The sequence below is a fragment of the Marmota monax genome, unplaced genomic scaffold (assembly GCF_021218885.2).
Source record: "Marmota monax isolate L192 unplaced genomic scaffold, Marmota_monax_Labrador192_F-V1.1 WCK01_AAM20220418_F8-fsc00185, whole genome shotgun sequence".
NCBI classification, from domain to species: domain Eukaryota; kingdom Metazoa; phylum Chordata; class Mammalia; order Rodentia; family Sciuridae; genus Marmota; species Marmota monax.
Genome location: NW_026693278.1, coordinates 3248542 through 3271738, shown reverse-complemented (window position 1 = coordinate 3271738; position 23197 = coordinate 3248542). Strand labels below are relative to the sequence as shown.

At 50.9% G+C, this 23197-nt stretch overlaps 1 protein-coding gene across 3 annotated transcripts; it reads right to left on the bottom strand.

The window, feature by feature from the left end:
- Positions 1–673: 673 nt before the first annotated feature.
- Cabp1 (calcium binding protein 1) lies at positions 674–23181 on the bottom strand. Of its 3 annotated transcripts, XM_046456491.2 has the most exons (7): positions 15120–15549; positions 10126–10305; positions 6070–6100; positions 5642–5785; positions 4569–4678; positions 4028–4175; positions 674–876 (listed from the first exon to the last, which is right to left on the bottom strand). In XM_046456491.2, exons 1-7 carry the CDS (start codon positions 15525–15527, stop codon positions 851–853), a joined length of 1047 nt encoding a protein of 348 aa, XP_046312447.1. In that variant the 5' UTR covers positions 15528–15549; the 3' UTR covers positions 674–850. The 3 variants fall into 3 exon arrangements, with proteins under 3 accessions (XP_046312447.1, XP_046312446.1, XP_058439157.1); XM_046456490.2 differs by lacking the exons at positions 10126–10305; positions 15120–15549 and adding an exon at positions 22519–23181; XM_058583174.1 differs by lacking the exon at positions 15120–15549 and having other exon boundaries at positions 10126–10996.
- Between the last annotated feature and the right edge of the window lie 16 nt (positions 23182–23197).

The window sequence follows — 23197 nt, the reverse complement described above, 5'->3', positions numbered from 1 at the left end:
AGGAAAGCCCTCCCTGACCTCCTTAGAGTAGGCCAGGACCCCTGTACACCCTGCTGAAGGGCCTGTATGCTTCCTTCCAGCCACATCTCCATTCATATCGTGTCTGGGTATGTTTATGTCATGTCTACTTCCCTGACCAGCACGAAAGCTCCAGGAAGTCAGGAAATGGTACACCGGGCAGCCGCATACCCAGCTAAATGACCACATTCCTCAGTTTCCCCTATTAGGGAGAGGTACTAGGTTTTAACCTATGGGATGGGGACAGAAGTCACCGGGTATATACGAGTTACTGAATAAATGCACGTTGAACGCAGGAAAGTTCAGCCAGTTCCATGCAAGTGGCCCGCAGGAAATTTGTGCACCATCTAACGAGGACCAAGAACTAAAGACCACCCGGGCCATCTGTCTCTTGGAAATATTTTTATTGGTTCTGAGATCACAGGGCTAGGCGAGCTGGGATGGGCATAGAGCGAAGGAGGGCGGCGACAGGCTTTGCCCCGGGGCAGACATGCTGTGTGGGGTCTGCTGGCGGGCTCCCGGGCCCACCCAGCCAGCAGCGGCTGGGTACATGGCACTTGGCGCCTGGCATGACCTCTGCCGGCTTGGCACTGTGGCCTCCTCGTCGTCGGCGGGCGCCCCCTTTTCCAGTTGCAGGAGTTGTGAGTCTTTCACAGTGCGGAGGGGTGGGGGTCCGGGGTGGGCACCTCCCCGGGGTGCAGGCAGGCCCCATCCGCCAGTACATCCTGGGCTCTCGGCGGCTACGGCGGGGGCGGGGCGAGGCGAGCTCTGGCTCCTCTTCTCCCCTCCCCGCCTGTGGGAGCTTGGCAGTCCTGGAGGGGCCCTTGCGGCCTCAGCGGGACATCATCCGGACAAACTCTGCAAAGGGGCAGGAACAGACAGGGAGACAGCGACAGTCAGGGCGCGGCCCAGGAGGCTGCCTCCACGCCCCTCTTCCCATCACACTGCCCTGACTCTGCGCTGATCCCCCACATCCACTCTGCCCCCTCCAAACGACGTCCTGCACAGCAACCAGGGTGAGCCTCTAGTCTGCACACGTGACCCCTGATTAAACCTCTATGGTTCCACAGAGGTGATGTCCAGTGTCCTGCCGCAGCCCCAGGGCCCTCGCTGAGCTGGCCTGGCTGCTGACATCTCCCGTCCCATTGCTCCCCTTCTCCTCCAGTCTCCAAGCTCCAACCCCACCTGCCCATCAGAACGCAGATGGCTCTCGCTTACTACTGTATGCTCTCTCCCCCTGCCCCTCCCTTTCTCCTGTCCCCCACCTCTCAGTTTTCTACAACCTGTCCCCAAGCCTTTCTTTTCTTTCCTATACGTAATTTTTCAGACTAGTTTTAGGTTTATAGCAAAATTGATTGGAAAGTACAGAAATTCCCCTTCCAACCTCTGTTCCACTCATGCATAGCTTCCTCTACCATCAACATGTCCCATGGGAATAGGACATTTCAATAGATGAACCCACTTTGATACCTCCTTATCACCCAACATCCATAGCTGACATCCCCGATTTGTTCTTGGTGTGGCACATTCTTTGGGTTTGGATACACATACAATGACAAGTATCTATTATTATGGCATCTGGAGTAGTTTCACTGCCCAACCGGTGATCTTTTTACTGTCTATGGAGACAGTTTGGCCTTTTCCAGTAGATCATATAGCCCGGAATCATACAGTACATATGTAGCCTTTTCAGATTGGCTTCTTTCACATAGTAATATGCATTTAAGGTCCATCTATGTTTTTCTGTGGCTTGATAGCTCATTCCTTTTTAGTGATGAAAAAATATTCCATCTTCTGGATTACCACAGTTTATTTATCCATTCACCTATTGAGGGACACCTTGGTTGCTTCCAAGATTTGGCAGTTATGAACAAACCTGCTACAAACACTGGTGTGCAGGTTTCCATGTGGACAGAAGTGTCAATTCATTACGATCAATATCTTTCTTTTTCATCGGGTGGCTTCTACCCATCTTTCAGGTCTCCATTCATTTATAACCTCCTTCCCTAATCCCTCCCCCTGGCTTGGCATAGGGGTCCCCTCTGTGCCTGCTCTGCTTCCTTCAACATAGCACGCACTACACTGCTTTTCTGTTTTTCTGCTTCCAAAGGCAGTGACCAGGTCTCAGTCCACGGCAGGTGAACAACACATCTTGAAAGAACGAATGGGCAATGCCAGGCTCTTGAAGATGGGCCATCATCTGCAATGGGTGCTACGTAGACACAGGGCAACCTGAGATTTTCAGAGCTGATGCAAGCAAACCTTCAATCCATCTGTGCACACTCTCACCTCCCTTGAAAGCCAATTACTCCCCAGAGAAGACCTCCCAAGACTTTGTGTCCTGGACACATACACTGACACATGCTTATCCTGTCTTTCTGCTCAGCATGCAAGGTCCTGAGTACAGGGTCATGTTACTTTTCTCTCCCACATGGCTTTGTGCTTGGAAAGGTATCTTGTGTGGGAGTACATAGTAGTTGGGATTCCAGGCCTGGGTTTGTGCCCCAGCTCTGCCTCCTAATAGTTAGCCAATTCTTGAGCAAGTTATTTACTTCTCTGAGCCTCAGTTTCCTCGTGTGAGGAAATAATAGTGAGATGTATAGAGTCGTTTCAAGAATTAAATGAGATAAATATATAAAGCTACTTAGTATGACTGGCACAAGATAAGTGTACATAAGTGATAACTATTATTACTATTGATTCCTTTAAAAACTGTTCCCTGAACATTAGGTATGTGTCAAGTGCTGAGTTATGTAGGAAATGCAGAGATCAAGAAAACAGGGTTCCTTTTCTTTCAAGTTTCAGAGTCAAGTAGGGTGATGACTATAAGCAGCAGTTGGGGGACAGTGTGAGGAATGGGGGTGAACCTGAAGTGCTATAAAAGCCCAGAAAAGAGAAAGTTCAGTCTGAAGGACAGGAAAGAAGTACTGGAGGAAGTGGCCTCACTTCTGGGCCTTGAAGGGAGAATAAAATTTAGCCCGAGTGGAGAACAGAAAAAAAGGCATCCTAGCAAAAAGAACAAGAGGGCCTCGTAGGTTCATGGACCATGAGTATTTTGGAGGAGATGAGTGAAGGCATGGTAGAAAGTGAACTACGGTCAGATATCACAGGACTGAGGTCAGATTGAGGAATGTGGTGTTCAGAAAGTAACCACCATGCGGGCACAATGGTGCACGCCTGTAATCCTAGCGGCTGAGGAGGCTGAGGCAGGAAGATCATGAGTTCAAAGCCAGCCTTGGCAAAAGTGAGGTGCTAAGCAACTCAGTGAGACCCTGTTTCTAAATAAAATACAAAATAGGGCTGGGGATGGGGCTCAGTGGTCGAGTGCCCCTGAGTTCAATACCCAGCACCAAAAAGAAAGAAAGAAAGGAACCACCATGGATGGATGCATGAGATGGGCAGATGGATAGAGATGGATGAAGGCACCCAGACACAGGGACTCAGAGATGGGTGGATGGATGAATAGATGGAGATAGGTGGGTAAATGACTGAACAGACAGATGGAGAGATCAATGCAGTATGAATAGAAGTCCAGGCAGATGCATAGAGATATATGAATGTAGGAGCAGAAGAACAGAAGTGGGAGAAATGAATGAGCATTTAGATACTTAATGAATGCAAGGTGAAGGTAAAGGTATAGAAGAATTAATAGATGCATGAATGGAGAGGTAAATGTGTGGGTAAATGGCTGTATGGATGATTATTTAGAGGTGACTTATGGATACCTAGGCATCTAGACAGATGAAGAGATGAATGTAGGAAATGATAGAGATAAATATGGAGAGATGAAGAGGTGAAGGGACAGGTAGATGGATGAATGATGGATAGATGGATGCAGTAAGGATGGGAGTGGTCTAGAGGGGCAACTGGACAGTGGGATGAGAGAATGGAAGGACAGGATGATAGAAAGTTGGGCTGGATGGCTGCTTGTATGGTGGATACACAGTTGGAGGACTCTGTGGCCGGCCACGGCTGGCTGGCTTCTCTCCTGTGTTCAAGTGCCACCTACCTTCAAAGTCCACTCGTCCATCCCCATTGAGGTCCACATCTCGGATAATTTCCTCTATGTCTCGGTGTCCCACCTGATGACCCAGGAGCTTCCTCATGGCCTCTCGCAACTCACTGGTGCTTATCTCCCCGTCACCGTTGGTGTCAAACTAGAGAGGGCAGAAGGAGGGAGACGGAGCAGCAGGTCCCAAGGCCATGCTCCTTCTTCAGACCCAGTGTCCCCCCTTCCCTGGAGTCACTCTTCTGTCCAAGTTCCACACTGGTCTGAAACCCGGGTCCCAGCCTTCTTCTCTCTTTTTTCTTTCTTTGTTTTGTTTTGTGTTTTGTTCCGAGGTCCTAGGGATTGAGCCCAGGGCACTGTACCTCTGAGCTACACTCTCAGCCCTTTTCATTTTTTTAATTTTGAGACAGGGTCCTCCTGCCTCAGCCTCCTGAGTTGCTAGGATTACAGGCGTGTGCCACTGCGCCTGGCTCCCAATCTTCTTTTCAAGCAGCCATCCTGGGATCCCGGCTCTAACGGCCTGTCATGGCCTGTCACTCACCTCTCGAAAGGCATCTCTCAGTTCCTTTACTCCAATCATGTCGGCCGTCTCTGCCAGGAGTTTAGGCCCCATTAGCTCCACGAAGTCATCAAAATCCACATGGCCACCCACTGGAGCAAGAGGAAAGGGGCCAGGTCACCCTCAAGCCACACATTCCCCATCTCCAACTTGGAAGGAGAGCACTGCCAACCCCTCGTTGGTTCTGCCTGTGTCTGGCTCCAGGTGACAAGCAAAGGCCAAACAAGGACAGAGAGGTGACCACAGACAGGTGGTTTGTCAAGGAATGGCTCGGGGGAGTGGCCAGAGGTCGAATAAGGGAGCCAATCAGGAAGCAGATAGAGGTAGATATGGAAGAGAGAATGAGGTATTGGCTCAGAGTCAGGCAAAGCATTTCAAAAATGGAAAGAGTGGGACACTCATAGAAAGACGGAGAGAAACAAAAGTTATGTGTGCCCAAGCCTTGCCCTTGTTGTGCCAATGCAGACTCAACTTCCAAGTGGATATGTAGAAGGACCAGAGGACTGGTACCCACTGCCTGCTCACAACAGCTCTCAACAAAGACCCACAGGAGTAGGGGATAAATACCCAGCTGGAGAGGTAGGGAGGGATGCGGGGGGACACTCTTAGGTAGCCATTCTTTATTATCCCCAACAGGCTGAGCCCAGCCCCTCCGTGGTAGCTGGCACGAGAGTCAGCCCTGGGTGGGTTCCTTCCCTACACTACCTCACTTCCTCACTGCCTACCAATCCTTTCCTTCACCTACCAAATACACCCCTTGCACTCAGATCACTATCTCAGAAGAACCCTGACTAAGACAGAGAAAAACAACCATAGCATTCCTCTGATCATTTCTTGCTGTAAGCCAGGTATTAGACTGTTTTGCATATATTCCCTAATTTACTTCTTCAGCTCCACTCCCCTGTTACACTCTTATTTTATAGATGAGGAAACTGAGGCTCAGAGAGGGTAGGTGCTTTGTACCAGGTCACACAGCTGGAAAAAAAGCGGATGTAGCCTTTGAACCCAGGCCTGTCTGATGAGAAGGGATGGAGGTGCCGTGCGGAGGGACTCACGGTTCATGTTGATCTGCTGGGATAGCTCAATGAGCTCCATCTCGGTGGGCATGTAGCCCATGGTGCGCATACAGTTGCCCAGGTCCCGACAGTTGATGTAGCCGTCCTTGTCCTTGTCAAATTCTCGGAAGGCCTCTCGTAGCTCTGGGGAAAGGAACAAAGGCAGGGGGGTAGGACCCACAGAGCCTTGGGGAACAAAGTCAGCCTCTAGGAACAGGGCCCACCAGATAGATGGGCCCTGGGGTCCCCCTGGACTCTGGGCTTCTCTCAGGCTCCTTCCTCCAATGGCTGGGTCCCCAGCAGATGCCCTGCTCTGTAGCAGGCCCTGTTCCCAGGAGGCCAGGAGGCCCTGACTCTCTTCCCACCATCTCCCTCCCATACCCTCCTGGAGGCTGAGCAGCCCTTTCCCCCCGAGGTCCAAGTTTTACCTTCGATCTCCTCTGGTCGCAGTGATCTGTCCTGAAACAAAAGAGCAAGTCCTGTTAGCGGCAGCAGGGGACCTGGGAGTTATAAGATGCCCATCCAGAGGGGGCCCTCCAAGGGGCAGCTGGCTCTGGGTGGAAGGTGATAGGAATGGCACAGAGGTTTGTCTGGACCACGTCCTTGGAGCCCCCACAATGAGCCACAGACACAGAAGCCCCTGGGCCTCTCAGAGAAGCCCAAGGATCCACCGAACCCTGAGCCTGGGCACAGAACCGCTGAGGTCCTTATTCCAGATACAAGAGTAGGTCAGGAACAGAGCTGGCACAGAGGCAAATACCTGTAAATAAAGCAGGGCCAGGGGAGGTCACCGGAGAGAGGAGAGCAACACCCAGTGACACCAGGGAAGGGGGCAGAATCCCACAAGGCAATCAGAAGCAGGGCTGCAAGGCAAGAGGAAGCAGGGACCATACAGGGAGCCCCAGAGGGCAGAGGAGGAGCCAGGGGAAGGGGAGGCAGAATTGGGACTATGCCCTGCTGCCCCCAATTTGCCCCCATCCTTACACTTGCCCTGTTACAGGACACAGTATAGGATCCTGCTGGCCACCAGTGCCTCTGACGGCTGCCAGGGTCCAAAGCACACATCTCCAGTCTCCAGCAGGGCCCAGGTCTCCTTGGGGAGTCAAGGAAACCCGGGTCCAGGCGTCAGAACAGATGGCAGAGAAGTCTCCAAAGAGCAGGCCCCAGAGGAGGCACGGGGCAGGCGCTGGATGGTGAGGTCTGCCCAGGAGGGAGACAGACTGGCACACAATGGATATGGGTGCCCAGGTGGGCCTGGTTAGGAGACTCCCACCCGCCCCCCCAGCACTCTAGCTCTCTGCCTTTGGGCAGGGAGAACATGAGGCAGGCTGACCTGAGGAGGCTCATGACAGGGTGGGCACCGTGTCACGAACCCAGGCACACAGGCAGGCCACAGTGAGCAGGGGGCATCTCGGCTGCGCACATAGGCCATCCCAGCCAGCAGAGCCAGGGTGGGTGGATACTGTGGCTGCCACCCACTCCATACTGGCTCCAGGGTGAGGGACAGGCAGTAGGAAGCCTGAGGCTCCTGGTGAAGGGGGTGCTGGTGATGAGAGTGTAGAGGAGCTGGGAACCGGCAGCCTGGGGGCAGCCAGAGTCTCCAGGCAGGAGGAGTCGCCTGAAGGGATGTCGGTCTCTGGGTGACGGTCCTGTGGACTCACCTACAAGGCTTGTCAGCGTGCAAGGTGCGAGGGTATGTCGACTTTGTCCCTAGACAGACCCACAGATATTTTTGGGTTTACAAATTGTTTTTTTCATTTGTACAAATGAAAGTGAGTACAGATATCCTTTGGTCTCAGTGGGGCATTGATTCCAGGAACCCCCGTAGATACCTCAATCCAAGGATGCTCAAGTCCCTTATATAAAAAGACATAGCATTGGGGCTGGGGTTGTGACTCAGAGGTAGAGCGCTTGCCTAGCATGCGTTAGGCACTGGGTTCAATCCTCAGCACCACATAAAAATAAATAAAAAATAAAGGTATTGTGTCCAACTACAACTAAAAAAAATTAAAAATATATAAAAAAGATAATGTGTCCACCTATAACCAAAAAATAAATATTTTTTTAAAAAGATGTAGTATTTGGGGGCTGGGGTTGTGGCTCAGGGGTATTGTGCTTGACTAGCATGTGCAAGGCCCTGGGTTCGATCCTCAGCACCACATAAAAACAAATGGAGGTACTGTGTCCATCTATAACTAAAAAATAAATACTAAAAAAGATGTAGTATTTGCACATAGCCCATGCACATCTTCCTTTTTCTTGATATTTATTATTTAGTTTTAGGTGGGCACAATATCTTCATGTTATTTTTTTTTATGTGGTGCCGAGAATTGAACCCAGTGCCTCACACATGCTAGGCAAGCGTGCTACCACTTGAGCCACATCCCCAGCCCCCTTCCCACATCTTTTAAATCATCTCTAGATGACTTGTAATACCTAATCCAATGTAAGTGCTATGTAAATAGTTACACTGTCCATATTCAGTACAGATGCAACTGGGGGGGAGTACCAGGGATTGAACCCAAGGGCACTTAACCACTGAGCCACGTCCCCAGCCCTATTTTTATATTTTATTTAGAGACAGGGTCTTGCTGAGTTATTTAGGGCCTCACTAAGTTGCTGAGGCTGGCTTTGAACTTGCAATCCTCCTGCCTCAGCCTCCCAAGCTTCTGGGATTATAGGTGTGCATCACCACACCCAGACAGATACAATTTTTTTTAAATATGTTTTTAGTTGCAGATGGACATAATACCTTTATTTTATTTTTACGTAGTGCTGAGGATTGAACCCAGTACCTTCCACATGCAAGGCAAGTACTCTACCACTGAGCTACAACCCCAGCCCCATATACAATTTTTCAAAAATATCTTTGATCTGCATTTAGCTGAATCAACTCTTCCACTGAGATGGAACCCATAGAAACAGAGGGCCGACTTAAGTGTGCATATACACCTGCAAAAGTGTACTCACTGGGACCAGTTATTGAGCTATAAAAGGAATCCTTCCCATCCATCATGTTTCAAACAACTAGCCACTTCTCCAGGGCCCCACTCTGCAGGACTCGGGGTAGATGGTTGCTGCTGGCCCCTACTGCAGCCCCTTCTATACCTCTTGTATGCCTAGAACTCAAGGAGCAGCAAACCCAGTACCCCTTCAAAGTGTGCCTGCAGCAGAGCCCTGGTGACTGGTCCATGGCTCACACACTGTTCCTCATGCCGAGCAGTGAAGGCATGTGTGCTGTGTTCTGGAGTGGAGCTGCGGATGCCCACCCATATGGGGGGGAACTACGTGCACCAACGCAGGGGGCCAGGTAGAAGAAAGCACGTATCTGCTCATTTCTGTCCAGTTTATATAGTTAGGGGAGAAAAGCTTGGACCCTAAAGTCAGACTGACCTGAGTACAGAGCCCAGATCTGCTACTTCCTAACTGTGGGACCTTGAGCAGGTCAATTCCACTCTCTGAGCCACAGTCTCCCCATCTGTGTTATAGGTTAATATCAGTCCTTACCTCCCAGGGCCTTTATGAACATTGTATGAAACAAGACAAGGACAGTATTCAGCATGTAGTATTCAATAAATGCAACTTACAAATGCTTGTATCTGAAACATCTTCTTTTTCTTACTCCTGTGACTATTCATAGGATGCTGTCAAGTAGAGTAGCACTAGTTGCATGCAGCTATTTCAATTTTACTTACAATGAAATAAGATAGATAATTCAGTTCCTTCATTGCACCAGCCACATTTCAAGTGGTCAAGAGCCACATGCTACTAGCAGCAATACATTTTAGACTATTCCCATCACCATAGAAAATTCTACTGGATGAAGCTGTATATACAGAACTGTTAAAAGCACAGGAGGCTCTTAGGTCACACTACCTGATTGTCATACTACCACCTATGAGCTGTTACCTCAGCATGTTACCTCTCTGACTCAGTCTTCTCATCTGTGAAATGGGGGTGATAAAAGCACCTACCTCTCGGAGTTGCTGAGGCTTAAAGGAGGGAATCCATTAACACACTTAACACAGGTCCTGGTACATCCGAAGTGCTCCAAAGAACTGTATCTGCTATCATTACTTTTTTTTTCCCATTTTTTTGGTACCATGGATTGAACCCAGAGGCACTTAACTATGAGCCACATCCCAGCCCCTTTTTGTATTTTATAATCTTGCTGAGTCGCTTAGGGCCTCATTAAGTTGCTGAGGCTGGCTTTGAACTCATGATCTTCCTACCTCAGCCTCCCAAGCCGCTGGGATTCCAGGAGTGCGCCTCCATGCCCAGCTTACCATTACTTCTTGCTGGTAGAAATGGACAAGTCACTTTGTAGCCACAAGTGGGAAACTGGAAGTCAGACTGACAAGCTGGGGGACTATCCACTGGAGGACAGGGGCAGCTAGCTGGGTACAGAATCCCTCTTCCTCCCAGCACCTCCTTATGCCCTGGGAAGCCAAGTTCATCAAGCTCCACTGGGCCAACTTACGTACAGGCTGCCTGTTCTCGGCGAAACCCTTGCGCAGAAAAATACAAGCAGGGCCCAGCAGGTTGTGCATGACGGCGCAGTTTTGGGCCAGCATCAGGAGCGGTCCGGGGAGCTCATCACTGGCTGCCAGCCCCTCCTCGCTTGTCTGCACCACCATGTAGCTGGTCTTCTCCTCCTGGCGCATCTTCAGCCAGAACCAAGTAAATACAAAAGAGAGGCAGGGTATCACTTCCTTGCCCACGTAGCTCTTCCGGCCCCAGCTTCACTCCTGGTCCTAGAGGGACATCTCCTTCCGAGAAGATCCTCCAGAGTCAAGTGGTAGGGTTCAGAGGGCCTCAGGGTCATGTCTCAAATAGATGGAGACGCCAATGGTTCAATAGATGGAGACGCCAATCCTTGACTGACACAGTTGTCCAGGGACAGCTGGGTGTGATGCTTGCTGTGTGGCCCATGCACACGCACACGTGCACACACATGCACACACACATCTATACACAGAATCACATGCTCATGCTCATATGCACACAGAAGCTCAGGCTGAGAAGCAATCAGAGGACAGTTTCTGTCCTGATCAATGGGAAGTGTTCTCTTTGAGCGTAATGGAACAATGTCCTTTCTCCAAATGCTTCCAATGGCCAAGCTCAATACTCAAGCTATGTCATGTCTCCCAGCTTACTGATGGGCTCTGATCCTATCCCAGCCAGATCCCCGCTGAAAGGCTGGGGGGTGCCATCAGAGTCGACAACATGGACAACAGTTTCCTTTAGTCTGCTGGACTAGAGGCTGCAAATGTAGGTGCCATCACTGCCTTTAATGAAGCAGGCAGGGATCAAGAGGTGGGGATGGGCGGGGTGCAAAATGGATGCTACGCGCCCCCTTTAAATGGGCAGTCCCACCTAACTCCAGCCACTCTCTTGATTTAAAGCACCAGGTGGGCCAAACAACAAACAAGACACCTCTGTGCTTGGATTCCACTCGGTTTACAACCTCAAGATTAGACAGACTCCCCGCCGCTCTCCTCTCCCTCCCTCCCGCCTTCCCTGGCTTCCTGCCCGGCCCAGCCTGCTGGACCTCTAGAGGCTAAGGCAGGGGCCTTGTCTGCTGACCAAATATAGCTGTGCTCCCAGGCCCTGGCCAAGCCATTCTCCCCCCTGCAGGTTCCCATGCAGCTATAAAAAGCCAGCACTGCCCACAGACCTTCCCTTAGGACAACAGCAGCATCTAGACACAACATTCGGTTCCACCCCGGTCTCCCCAGCCTGCCAGCCCCTCTCCAGAATTCAGGTCACAGCACTCTGCCCTCAGCCTGGTGCTGGGCGGTCTCCTCTCAGTGTGGGGATTTGGAGCAGAAACTTCCCAAGAAGAGGCAGAGTGGCTGAACCCCTGAAGGCTGTCCTTGTGTGAGAAGCCCAGGGCTGTGCCCCTATCCTCTCATCCCATTGCACTTCTGAGCAGCTGCCTCCATGGCCTAGGAGAAGATCCCAAGACCCAGGGGCAGCCTGTACCACCAGGCTGAGAAGCAGAACCACCCGTCCCTTGTCCTCTCATGCTTCTCCCCAAAGTCCCCCACTGTGGGGCTACAGAGGCACCCTTCCAATGTCCTAAGCCAATTCCAGGCTTATAGAGAGAAGGAGCAGTATTCTGATCCCTTAAAGGGAAAGGAGACACTCAGAATCAAGGTGAAGGAACCCAGTCCAAGGCTCAAGTTTGGTGAGTCCAAGAAGGGTCAGTTTTAGGAAATCTCAGAAATCGGGGATGTCAGACAGACTAAGGGCCCATCCTGGCTTGATGCCCCTCAGAGGCAAGAGTCAGAATCTCTGCTGCATGCAGGAGCCAGACTGGTGCTGGCAGAGACCAACACAGACCTTCCCAACTGGGAGTGGGAACCAAAGGAAGCCTGGGAGTGGACAGTGACATAACACCAAGAAACCACCTCACAAGATGTTTGCAGAAAATCAGATTTTTTGTTTCTAGCTGAATCTCGTGTACTTGACTCAGAATGAGCACAACTGAGGACGGAGGAGGCAGCAGGTGGCACAGAACTCTGAGAGGCAGTTTGGTATGCTGGCTTTGGACATGGTCTTGGGAACAAGTTTGGGCTCTGATGCTTGTTTGCTGTGTGACCTTGGGCAGGTCGCTTTCCCTCTCAGTACTCCAGTTTCTTTCCCAGGGATAATCATGTCTCTTCACAGGATTCTTGTGAGAAATAATGAGCGATTGCATAGAAAGTGCTTTGCATAGTGCCTAGAACATGGTAAGAGCAAATAAATGGAGTTGCCATAGTAATGACAATCAGGATGATGGTGATGGTGGTGATATAACTTAAGAGATTCTGTGTGCCAGAAGGCATTTACTTCTGGCTCCAGAGGAAGTGGGGGAACATCTGCCAATCAGGAAAGAAATGAGAAGGATGGAGAGGAATTCGCTCCCACAAAGAATGAAGCAGTGGTGTCTGGGGAATTTCCATTGCATCTCTTAATGATAATGCTGTCTGGCACCAAGTTGCCCTGGAGGCTGCAGCCCTTCTCCAGCCAGTGATGGCACCTGACAGCCTGGTCCTGCCCAGCTCAGAGCTCTAGGCGTGCCACCTCTCCTCTTTACCAGCTCTCCAGCTACCACTCAAGCCAAGCCACAAGCTGACAAGGTCTCCCTGGCACTAAATGGACATGTCCTGGGTGTGACCTGGCAGCAGGAGGGGCCACCGAGCCTCATAACCTTTACAGCTTTCTAACAACACAAGCGTGCAGGTCAGAATTCCCTCTCCCTGCAGGAGTTCCAGAATTTAAACAATGCATGCTTGGTGAGAAGGTATGGCTACACTGAGTGGGAATTTGGACTAGATGACTTCTAAGGTCAGATCCAGGAATCTAGGTAGAACATTTCTGACAGCAGGAGAAATTTAGACAGGCAGCCTCTCCCAGAGGGAAAAATATAAAATAAAAATAAAACCCAACCCTGACTTCACACATCCAGGGTCTAAATCCCAGCCCTGATTGAGACCTTTGAGACCTTAAGAAAGCTCTTATCTCTGTGTCCAGCAGCTTTCTCTGCAAACTAGCCAAGAAAACTACTTTGTGGAAAAGAGCAAGCGAGATAGCAGATGTTAGATATGTTGTAAATAAGAAAAAGCAATCATTACTAACTTTCTGAGGAACATGACATTGAATGAAGCCCATTTTAATGATCTTTTGACTTATTCCATTGGCTCAGAACCTCCTGGCCTGGAGGTGTGAGTCAAGAGCAGAGCATGAGCTTAGTATGCAGAGGCCCGGGGTTCTGTCCCAGCACCAATAATAACATCAAACTCTTCATTTTTCCTTTTTCTCCTCCATCCCTCTTCTCTAAAATACAGAGTGGGAAAAATATGATTACAATGACAATAATACTAATATTGATTACTATATGTCAGACACTGTGCCTGACACTATTTAGTTTTCACAATTGCCTTAAGAGATAGACATTAGAACTGAGGTTATAGCTCAGTGGTCAGTTGCTTAGCATGCATAAGGCCCTGGGGTTTGATCCCCAGCACTGCAAGAAAGAGAGGGACCCCAAGAGAGGGATAAATTGATGGCTACGGGAACTGAGGTACAGAGAGGTTAATTTGCTAAGGTCACAAGATGTGGGAGAATTGTGTGACTCTTAAGCACTCTACTGTGTAAGGGCAGATGGGCGAGGGGGACAGAAAGACAGTTCTTGTTCCTAACTTCACCCCCTCAAACTCTGGATAGAACCCACTGCGAGGGTGTTCGCCTGTGGTCCTCTAGACGAATTCATATCAGTTTCTGCTTCTCTGATTCAGCACCGAGGCCACCTCTGGTATGGCAGATTCCTCTAAGAAGATGACAGATTATGGTGGGGGGGGGTCGGAAACACGCAGACGCAACCATCCATCCTCAGAAGGATCCAAGGAACGGCAAAGATTAAATGGAATTTGATGTGAGCAGCTTAGCTGAATGAAGAAGTTGACAGGCAGAAAAGCCCAAAATGTCCTAAATGGAGAAGCCATCACACTGACGGAGGATGGAGGAGGGGGCTGGTATAAAGGTGCCATTAGCTGACCTGAGACCCTAGGTGTGTCTCTAAACCCTTCTGAGTGGCCATCGAGTTCCTTTGGAAAATGGAAGAATTGGAGGAAGATATCCCTATGTCTCCTTTTTCCTTTAAATAATGTCTGAGTTTGGCCTGACTACAGAGGGCTAGAAATACAGAGAGAGCCCACCTGAAGCAAAACCCGGTAGATACCCAGGACCTGCATGAAAGATGCCTTAAGAGTGATTATTTCCTTCCCCAACAGAATTCTTGCAAAAGAATATTATCCTAGTGTATAAGCATTAGATCCAATCCAGAAAGTGATTGATGGACACACCTGTTCAACATATCTCTTGGGCATCCTGTTTCTTAAGGGAACCTATCCTGGGCCAGAAGCTAGTCTGGTCATTCTTGAGATTCTGTGATGGGACTTGGGAATTATTGAAGGTAGAAGGAAGGAGATAGTCTGCTTGGTGCTTTTCAGCAGCAATGGGTTCTACTTCAAAACTCACACTTCTGAAGACTTAGAGACCACCAGAGAGGCACACAGACCCCAGAAGGTTATGAATGAGCCCCCGAGCATGCTGCTGCGAAGGATCTTCCGATCCTGCCTGATTCAAAGGTGTCTGTGCACTGATATCCTAAGAATCCACACTTTTCATTTTACGTGATTTAAAGCTACATGATTTAAAGCTAACTCCTGTGCAAATTCCCAAACACAGACTCCCCCACTCTCCACCAACCCCCCAGCATGCAGCTCTAGGACCCAACTTCAGCTTGGGGTCTGAGACATAAGCATCTGTGATCGGAGGGTATCTGGAGGTAAGAACAGGGAAGCAACCCTAGACGGAATCTCTGGGAAAAAACAGCAAGCTCAGATGCCCACCCGCTCCATGCCCAACCTCTGGGGCAGGTGGCAAGACGCCCCATCCCCAACCCCAGCGCTTGGGAGCTCCGGAAACATACCTTCCTGGAGAGATGTCTCAGTGGCGACTTGACACAGTTGCCCATCCTAAGCTGAGGCAGCCCCTCTTGGGATCCTCGGGTCCATGAAGGAGGCTCCTTGGGGGCTAGGAGACCTCGGTCTGGGTCACTGCCAACCCCAGCCTCCCTCTGCCTGTGTCGCTCTTCCTCCAAGACCAAGCTGAGCCCTCTTTCTGGCGCGCGTGCTCTCTTACCCGTCTGCCTGCTCCTGCTCTCTTGATTTTTTTTTTTTTGGTGGATTGTGTGTGTGTGTGTTTGTGTGTCTGTGTTTAACTTTCTGGCCACTTTCTTAAGGAGATGAAGGCAGAAGGGGAGAGTGCAGGGCACAGAGAAAATCGCCCGGAGAGATGATGGCAGAGGGCAGCCGAGCTGGGCAGCCTGCCGGATCATCTACATCAGATTAGAGCTGAGTCCTCTTTCTCTGCTTCTCTCCCCTTCCCTCACCCCCCTCCTTTTCTCTGCTGCAGGGAGATTGCTTCAGGGAGGGGACCCAGGGTGGCAGCTGCAGCTGGGAATTAGGCCAGCAGATCCAGAAGGAGAAGCTGGCTAGTTTGGACCCCCAATGCCAGGATGCCTTAGAGCTCACAGCCCTGCACGCACAGACACTCACCACACATATGCCACACATATGCACACATACACAAGCCCCCAGGGAGATGTATGCCTTTTCCAAAGAGCAGTGAGCTGGACGCATCCTCATCGCCCCTGGCAGATCCAGATGGATGGAGAGCAGGCGGCTCCAGTTGGGGGCCCTGGGAGATCTTGTGACGTCTCCATTACGCTCCATTTTTCACACTTGCCTCATCAGTGAAATGGGATGAGGCTCCAGGGCTGGCAGCACAGCTGAGCCGACAGCTGAGATCAGCTCCTCCTGCCCCCGTTGCTGTGTGCAAGCTCTCCCATCCAAAGGGAAGCCAAGAGGTGGCCCCCAGCGGGGAGCACAATGAAGGCAGCACTGGCACAGAGGGCACTGGCAAGGTCCCCAGACTTTCTCCTCATCCTCTGCCTGATCCTGAGTGAAGATCTTTCATGGTTTTCCTTGGGGAGCAGAGCACAGAAGCCGCCCTTTACAAATGGTCTCCGAGGTCCCGCAGCTGGAACTTTATAGGTTCTTCTTCGCTCCTACAGGTTCTGGCTTGATGTGAATTCATCTCAAGTCTCAGATGTCCCATTTGAGACCTTCAGCCTGAGCCAGAAGGAAGAGAGGAAGCATCCCTGCTTCCCCGCATCTGACTTTCTCCAGCAGGGGGCACCAGAGATAGATCGGGAGGCAGGACTCCTCCCAGGTCCCGGGGGGATGCAAGCGGGTCTCTCGCACAGAGCTCAAAAGAGTTTCAGGTCCAGCTTGGGTGACCAGTCGGAAATCCTGTTAGGGAAGATGGCTGGGGCCACCGCCCAGAGTGTGACACTGACTCACTCCTAGAGGCCTGGGAAGGAGGCCCGTTGCTGGCCTCCGATGGTCACGGTGCTGTGCTGCTGGTCAGGGAATGGCTTAATCAGAGCGGATATTCAGCAGACTTGTTTAGGCCAAACCTCTGGAGGAGACGATGGAGGAGGAGGGACCGCCCCATAAGGTCTAAGGGAGGAGGCTGAGGTGGGGTCCGGTGTGGATGCCTAAAGGGCAGGAAAGAGGGTGAAGATGCCAGGCAGCAGGGGCAGGAAGAGTGAGCAGCCAACATAAATGCCATCTTCAAAGCTGCTTCCTGTGGAAACAGCATGAAGGAAGCACTCCGTGGGCCTGGTCAGAGGGGTCAGGCTCAATAGACTCCAATGAAGGGGCAGGATGGGGCAGGATGGGGCAGATGGCATTGAGTCCTGGCATTCCCAGAGTCCTTCCATTCCTGAGCTTCAGATTCCTCCACTTGAAAATGGGGCTTCCCCTGCCTTGCTGATAAAGCACACACATTAAGAAGTGTGGCACATAGTAGGGGCTCAATAAGTAATTATTCAAACAGAAGGAAGAAGTATCATGTGCTTGGTGTTTCTGTGCCAGGCACATGATACCTCTGGGAGCTTATATTCTATTCTAGCTGATGGGCAAGAGGTAGTAAGGAGCTCTGAGCAGTTATTTACTTACATTTCAGATAAATGCTCTGAAGGGAGAAAGACAAGAACTCTGTGAACTGGGCCCAATGGCGCATGCCTATAATCCCAGTAGCTCAGGAGACTGAAGCAGGAGGATCACAGGTTCGAAGCCATCCTCAGCAACTTAGGGAGACCCTAAGCAACTTAGCAAGACCCAGTCTCAAAATTAAAAAATGAAAAGGGCTGGGGATGGGACTCAGTGGTTAAGCACCTCTGGGTTCAATCCCTGGTACCAAAAAACAAAACAAAACAAAAAAACCCCCAAAACTCTGTGAATGTAAGACAGACAGGGAATCCAACTTAGTCTAGGGGAATCAGGAAAAACTTATAGACAAAATTATAGAAAAAGGACCATCTGCAAACTTGGAGACAAGGCTCACCAGTGGAGCTTGGGTTAGGCTCCAGGTACAATCCCAATTCATACCAACTAAACCAGAGAAAGCATATAAAGGCAGCACAGGACAAGGCAGGATTCTCAGTCCTGGCTCCAGGCTAGAATTGCCAGGGAACTTCCCCAGAAATTCTGGTTTACGTAGGTTTAGGTGGGCTCGGGACATTGGAGTTGTTTTAGTCTGTTCTTCAGGGAATTCAAACCTGCATCCTTTGTGGAGAACCACTGGGGTAAAGCTTCAGAGCTTGGAATGCAGAATAATACTGACCTGGGTTCAAACCTTGTCCTGCTACTTAGTAACCATGTGACCTTGAGGAAATGTTGGTCTCTCTGAACTTCCATTTCTTTTATTTTTAAAATGGGGATTCTAATAACACCTCCCTTAAGGCTCTTATGAGGGGTTAATGAGGTAATATGTGCAAAAGGCTTGGCACAGTGCCAGGCACCTAGAAAGTGCCTCCTTCCCCTCCCTGCCTGGCTTTGGTTTTAAAGGGCCATTCATCCAACATCCACTGGTGACTCCTGCCCCCTGCAGGCCAGCTCAGGGCACAACACCCACTTGTCGACCTTGGGACAGGCCTCCGTCCTTGGAAACAGCAGATAGAAGACAGCAAAATCAGGCCCTTATGGAAAAGTCAGGCTCTTGAAGGAAGCTCACCCTGCTGTGTGGGTCGGGGCGAGAGTGACACTAGTTTGAGGTTTGGGGGCAGCAAGGGATACAGGAGCTTCCTTAAACCTGAGTTGGGCAGTGGGCAGATAAATGGTTTGATCTTCTAAAGGAAATCAAAAAGGGCTGAGGGGTGAGGGCTTCCTCTGGGGAGTGAAGCACATTGTGTGTCCCCCACTATCTTCATTCACAAAGCTGCAGTCCCTGGGCCTTCCAGAAGCCACGCTTCGAGTTCTGGAATGGAATAATAGGATCAGAGGGATGAGAAGGATAAACCCGTTGCTGATTATTCCTGATTAGGGGGGAGGCTGGCCTCCCATCCTGATCAGTTCTATCACTAGCATTTGAACTTGGACGCCAGCCCAGTGGTAAAATGCCTGGGGAAAGCTGGGTGGTAACCTGAGAGGTGCTCTGTGGATTCTTCCGACAACCAGGGAACACAGATAAGTGACTTTCCACCCTGCCAGCATGGTACAGCACAGGCAGGTGTGTTTGGAGACAGGCAGTCCTGCCATTTATTTACTGTGTCACTTTGGACAAGTCACTCCCCTCTCTTGAGCCCTTTCCTCATCTCTAAAGAGGGGGATGACAATACCAACCTTCTCAGGTTGCTGTGAAGATAATGACAACACACTTTGACAATGGTTTGGTGGGATCTAGACTGAGGCCTCAAGTACTCTTGTTTCTCGCAGCAAAATCCAGAAGCAAATGCAGATACCGTGGAGGACTCTCACCCAACTGATGGAGGCCACTCCTAGCATCAGTGATGGATGCTAACCACAAACTGACCTTCTCTTTCCCCATCCTCAGGCACCAGAGGAAAGGCATCAGAGGACACTCAATCTGGGCAGGAATGAGGAATACTCACAGCCCTCATTCTAGGACTACAGGCCTGTTGTGGTTGAATCCATTAGAACACAAATCACATGACCTCTCTCCCCATCTAAACCAGAGGAACTAAGAAACCTCTGAAGTCCAGAGGCTTATGACACCATTCATTCATTCATTGATTCACTCATAAAATTACTGTGATCTAGTTATGTGTAAAGCAGTATGGAAACTCAGTCAGCCTTCCCAAATCAGCTATGGGCTTGATTCACATCTGCTTCCTCTACAAGGGCTTAAGAGTAAGAACAGAAGGTCTGTACATGAAATAATCTTCCAAGACCCAAAGCCCTAGGTCATGCTTATTCTGAGCTAATTTCTGACACCCACATCTTCTCTTTAGGCAGCTAGGTGGCATGTCCTTAGCAGGCAACAGAGAGGAAATCTGGGAAGGACACTCTGCTCCTCTCTTAATAGGCTTTCCTCACCCAGCTCAGAGGCAGCTTTCAAAACACCTTACATAGACCCTTATTCAATTAGTCTATTAAAAAGAGCAATAACAGGGCTGGGATTGTGGCTCAGCGGTAGAGTGCTCACCTAGTGCGTATGAGGACCTGGGTTTGATCCTCAGCACAATAAACATATTGTGTCTAACTACAACTAAAAAAATAAATATTTTAAAAGAAAAAAGAGCAATAACATTAATAGAGGCTGCCCTTAATCCTGTGTAAGCTTCACAATAACTCACAAGGGAGTTTTTGTCAATCTCATTTCTGGATGAAGAAACCTTGGAGAGATAAAATGACATGCTAAGGTCACAGAGCTGGGACTGGAGCCTTCAGCTCTACTATCTTCCAAACCACACTTTGACACCTTAGCCCCAAATCTACACTGTCTCCCTGCAGACAGTAAGAATGCTCCATGAGGTCTTTGGAAGAATCTTAATTCCTATTTCCCCAAATGTAGGAGTCTACCTCCATTGTCACGTTGAACCTGGCTCTCAGAAAGAAAATGCCCTTGGTAGTTAATTAACAATAATAATAATAACTAACACAGAGAGTTTATGCACTGGACCATGCTCCATACAAAGCTCATATCTCATTTAACCTTCCAAACATCTCCTTGAGGCACTATGAGTATTCTCTATTTTTCAGGCAAGCAAAGAGCCTTAGTAAGATTACAAGTTACAGAATGAAAAAACAAACCAACAAAAAAAATTAGAACTTGAGAGACATGAAAAATAAACTTCTCCAAATATATTTTGCCCTAAGTAGATCCTATCTGAAAGTTTGTATTCAGAACCTTCCCCCCATTTACCTTCTCTGGGCCCCCACCCTGTCTCAAAGGACAGAAATCTCAACACAGACAGAGCTGGGAAAGAAAGACTAATTCCTCTCTGTCACAGGAGGCTGGAGGCTCTGACACCAAAGTCCCAGCCTGTTACTGTTGTTATTCAAACAGATGCCTTTGAGGTGCCAGCAGGAAGCCCAAACTGAATGTGCTGGGCTTTAAAAGAAAAAGCCCACATCTCTAAGAGGCAGGAGCTTCCAAAGGAAGGTACTAAATATTTGATGGGACCTTCCTGCTCCTCCTGACTCAGATGACCCTGGTGACATTTCAGAACATGGGGCTGGAGAATGTTCTTCATTTAATGACTGGGGAATTAGAAGGAGGAACTAAAGCATGTAGATGCAGTGCTCTGAGCTCAGAATGGGCTCATGCGGGCAAAATTCTGCAAAGCTGGGAAGCAAGGGTTCTTTTTCCAGGAGCTGAGTCAGATCACCAGCAAACTGAATAACCAGGAAGTGTATGATTCCAGGCCTTCCAAACTGCTAGATCATAAGCCCCCAAATAGCCAGAATCCTGGCTCTCTCGTTCACTGTTGTCTCCCTAGTGTTCCGTAAACGCCTGGGCAAAGTAGGGGCTCAAAAGATATTTGATAAATGAATGAATTTTTATTGAACAACACACAGCTTTTGTGTTGCAAGCCAGTCCCAATCCACAGACCACTCCTGACTTAATACCCCACACCTCCTAAAACAAAAGCCACTGCAGTGAACTTCTCCTTCAGTCTGTCACTGCTCTAACTCTTCATGGCTCTGCATCCAGATCTGTACTCCAGAGAACTGTTCCCAGCTCACTTGACTAATGAGGGCTCCCTGCAGGAACAAAGCCACACGCTGCTGCCCCATCACACCACCAGAGCAGGCCCGCGCAACCTGAATCCATGTGCAGCTGCCTTCATGTCAGACCTCAGACCGGCATCAGCCACTGCGGAGTAGTATTTTGAAAAGAAATGTGCAGATCTGAAGCAAAACACACACACGGCCTCCTTAGAATGTTGATCCAGCATGACAAGCCAGGAGCTTGAGGCGGCTTCTTTGCTCTAGATCCTAGCACACACCCCAGTGTCCCCAACAAACTAAGCAAACGCTTTGATCAGACCTCTGCATTACACCTCTTGGCTGCCGCAGAACTGTCTCAATGCCCTGCCAGTGAGTTCGACTTGATTACAGACTCAGAACTAGAGGAAATTCTGGCTTTGTTCAGGAGTTCAGAGGTTCCTGTCTCCCCAGCCACACAATCACAAACTGTAGGCCTGAATTGTGACCACAAAGCTTTTTAAAGGGCAGATGTCCAGCTCCCTAGGGCCCTTGAGGAAACCAAAGAGCCACTGGTGACCTCTTAGTGGCTTTTCTGACCTTAAGATGCACCCCAACTCATGCTAGAGTTCTCTGAGTGTTATTCCACATCCTACAAATCCACAACTGCCCAACTGCCGTCCTAGTGGCATCCTGGAGTGACAACCTCCTTAAAACACCTCAAAGTTCCAGTTTGAGCCATAGCTCTAGACCCCCGCCCCCATGTCTACCCAGACACCTCTTCTCTTTCCTCATATTTTTGATTTTCCTAACTTTTTCCAGGCCTTTGAAGACGCTATAGGCAATGGCTAGAGTCCCTCATCTCCAAACAAGCCTGTGTGACCCAAGCCTCCCTCCCCTTGCTCCAAATCCCTTGCTCTCTTGGGTTGCTCCCTGGCGATACTGGCCAGAGGCCGGAGCAGTGGGTTTGGCGCCATCTGCTCGGAGCGCTCCTCTGTGACCCCACAGATCTCCAGGAGGGTTGTGGAGGTCTCTCCCTTCCAGGACTAGCGGTTCGGGCAGGTGTGAGGAAGGCTAAGTGGCGGTGCCTCGCCCACAAGAGACCCGGAGCGTGGACAGCGCACAGGGTGCTGAATCAGGCACGGGGGTGGAAGAGTGCCGGCCCGCAAGGGCGCCGGGCCGCGGGATGACAGCGGGAGCCGAGGCGTGACCTGGGGACCACGGGCAGCGGGAGTAGGGTCGTGGACGCGCCGCAGCAGCAGGGTCCCGAGCACCTTTCCCTGGAGTGCGAGCGGGAGGCGCGGCCCTTACCTGGCCGAAGGCGGAGCTGAGCATGGGGTGCAGCCGGTGGAGGAACGGGTCCGCCTCAGTCGCTGCGGCTGGAGCGGAGTCCCCGCGACCCGGGGCTCGCAGTGAGCCCCGGAGGCCGAGCGCCGGGGACAGCCCCCGTTCCTCCCCATCCCGTCCGCGGGCTGGCGGCAGCGGCGACGGCGGCGAACGTCGGGACGCCGCAGCCGGCAGCGCCTCCCGGGGCCTGCAGTGCGCCTGGGGGAGCCCGCGCCGGCTCCCCCGCGCGCCCTCCTCTCGCGGCACCGGCCGGCACAGGGGCCTCCGCGAACTGGGGTCCCCGGACGGCGGCGGCGTGCTCGGACAGGCTCCGGGCAGCCGGCGGCCAGGCAGCCCCGGCTCCCGGGCAGGGCCGTGGCGGGGAGCCCGGCTGCCCCCGCTCGCTGCCGCCGCCTTCAGCAGCGACGTCTTGGACTCGCTTTTGGCGATGTGCGAGCTCATCGCGGCGGGGCCCGCGCTCGCATGGCCCGGCGGGGGCGGCGCGGTGCGGCGCTGCGCGGGGCCCCCGGAGGGCAGAGAGCGGGGCGCCCGGCGGGAGCCAAGCCCGAGGACGCGCTGGAGGCGGGCGCCGTCCCCCGGCCGCTTAAATGCGGCCCCGTCGCCACCGCCCATGTGACAGCGCAGCCTCTACGCCCGGAGCCCC

Excerpts from the sequence above, each read along its gene's own strand:
- Cabp1 (XM_046456490.2), bottom strand. The coding sequence starts at position 23,166 with ATGGGCGGTGGCGACGGGGCCGCATTTAAGCGGCCGGGGGACGGCGCC. Across the intron at positions 5,786-6,069 it reads GCGACCAGAGGAGATCGAAG|AGCTACGAGAGGCCTTCCGA; the intron begins GTAAAACTTGGA and ends TCCTTTCCCCAG. Across the intron at positions 4,679-5,641 it reads CCAGCAGATCAACATGAACC|TGGGTGGCCATGTGGATTTT; the intron begins GTGAGTCCCTCC and ends CTCTTGCTCCAG.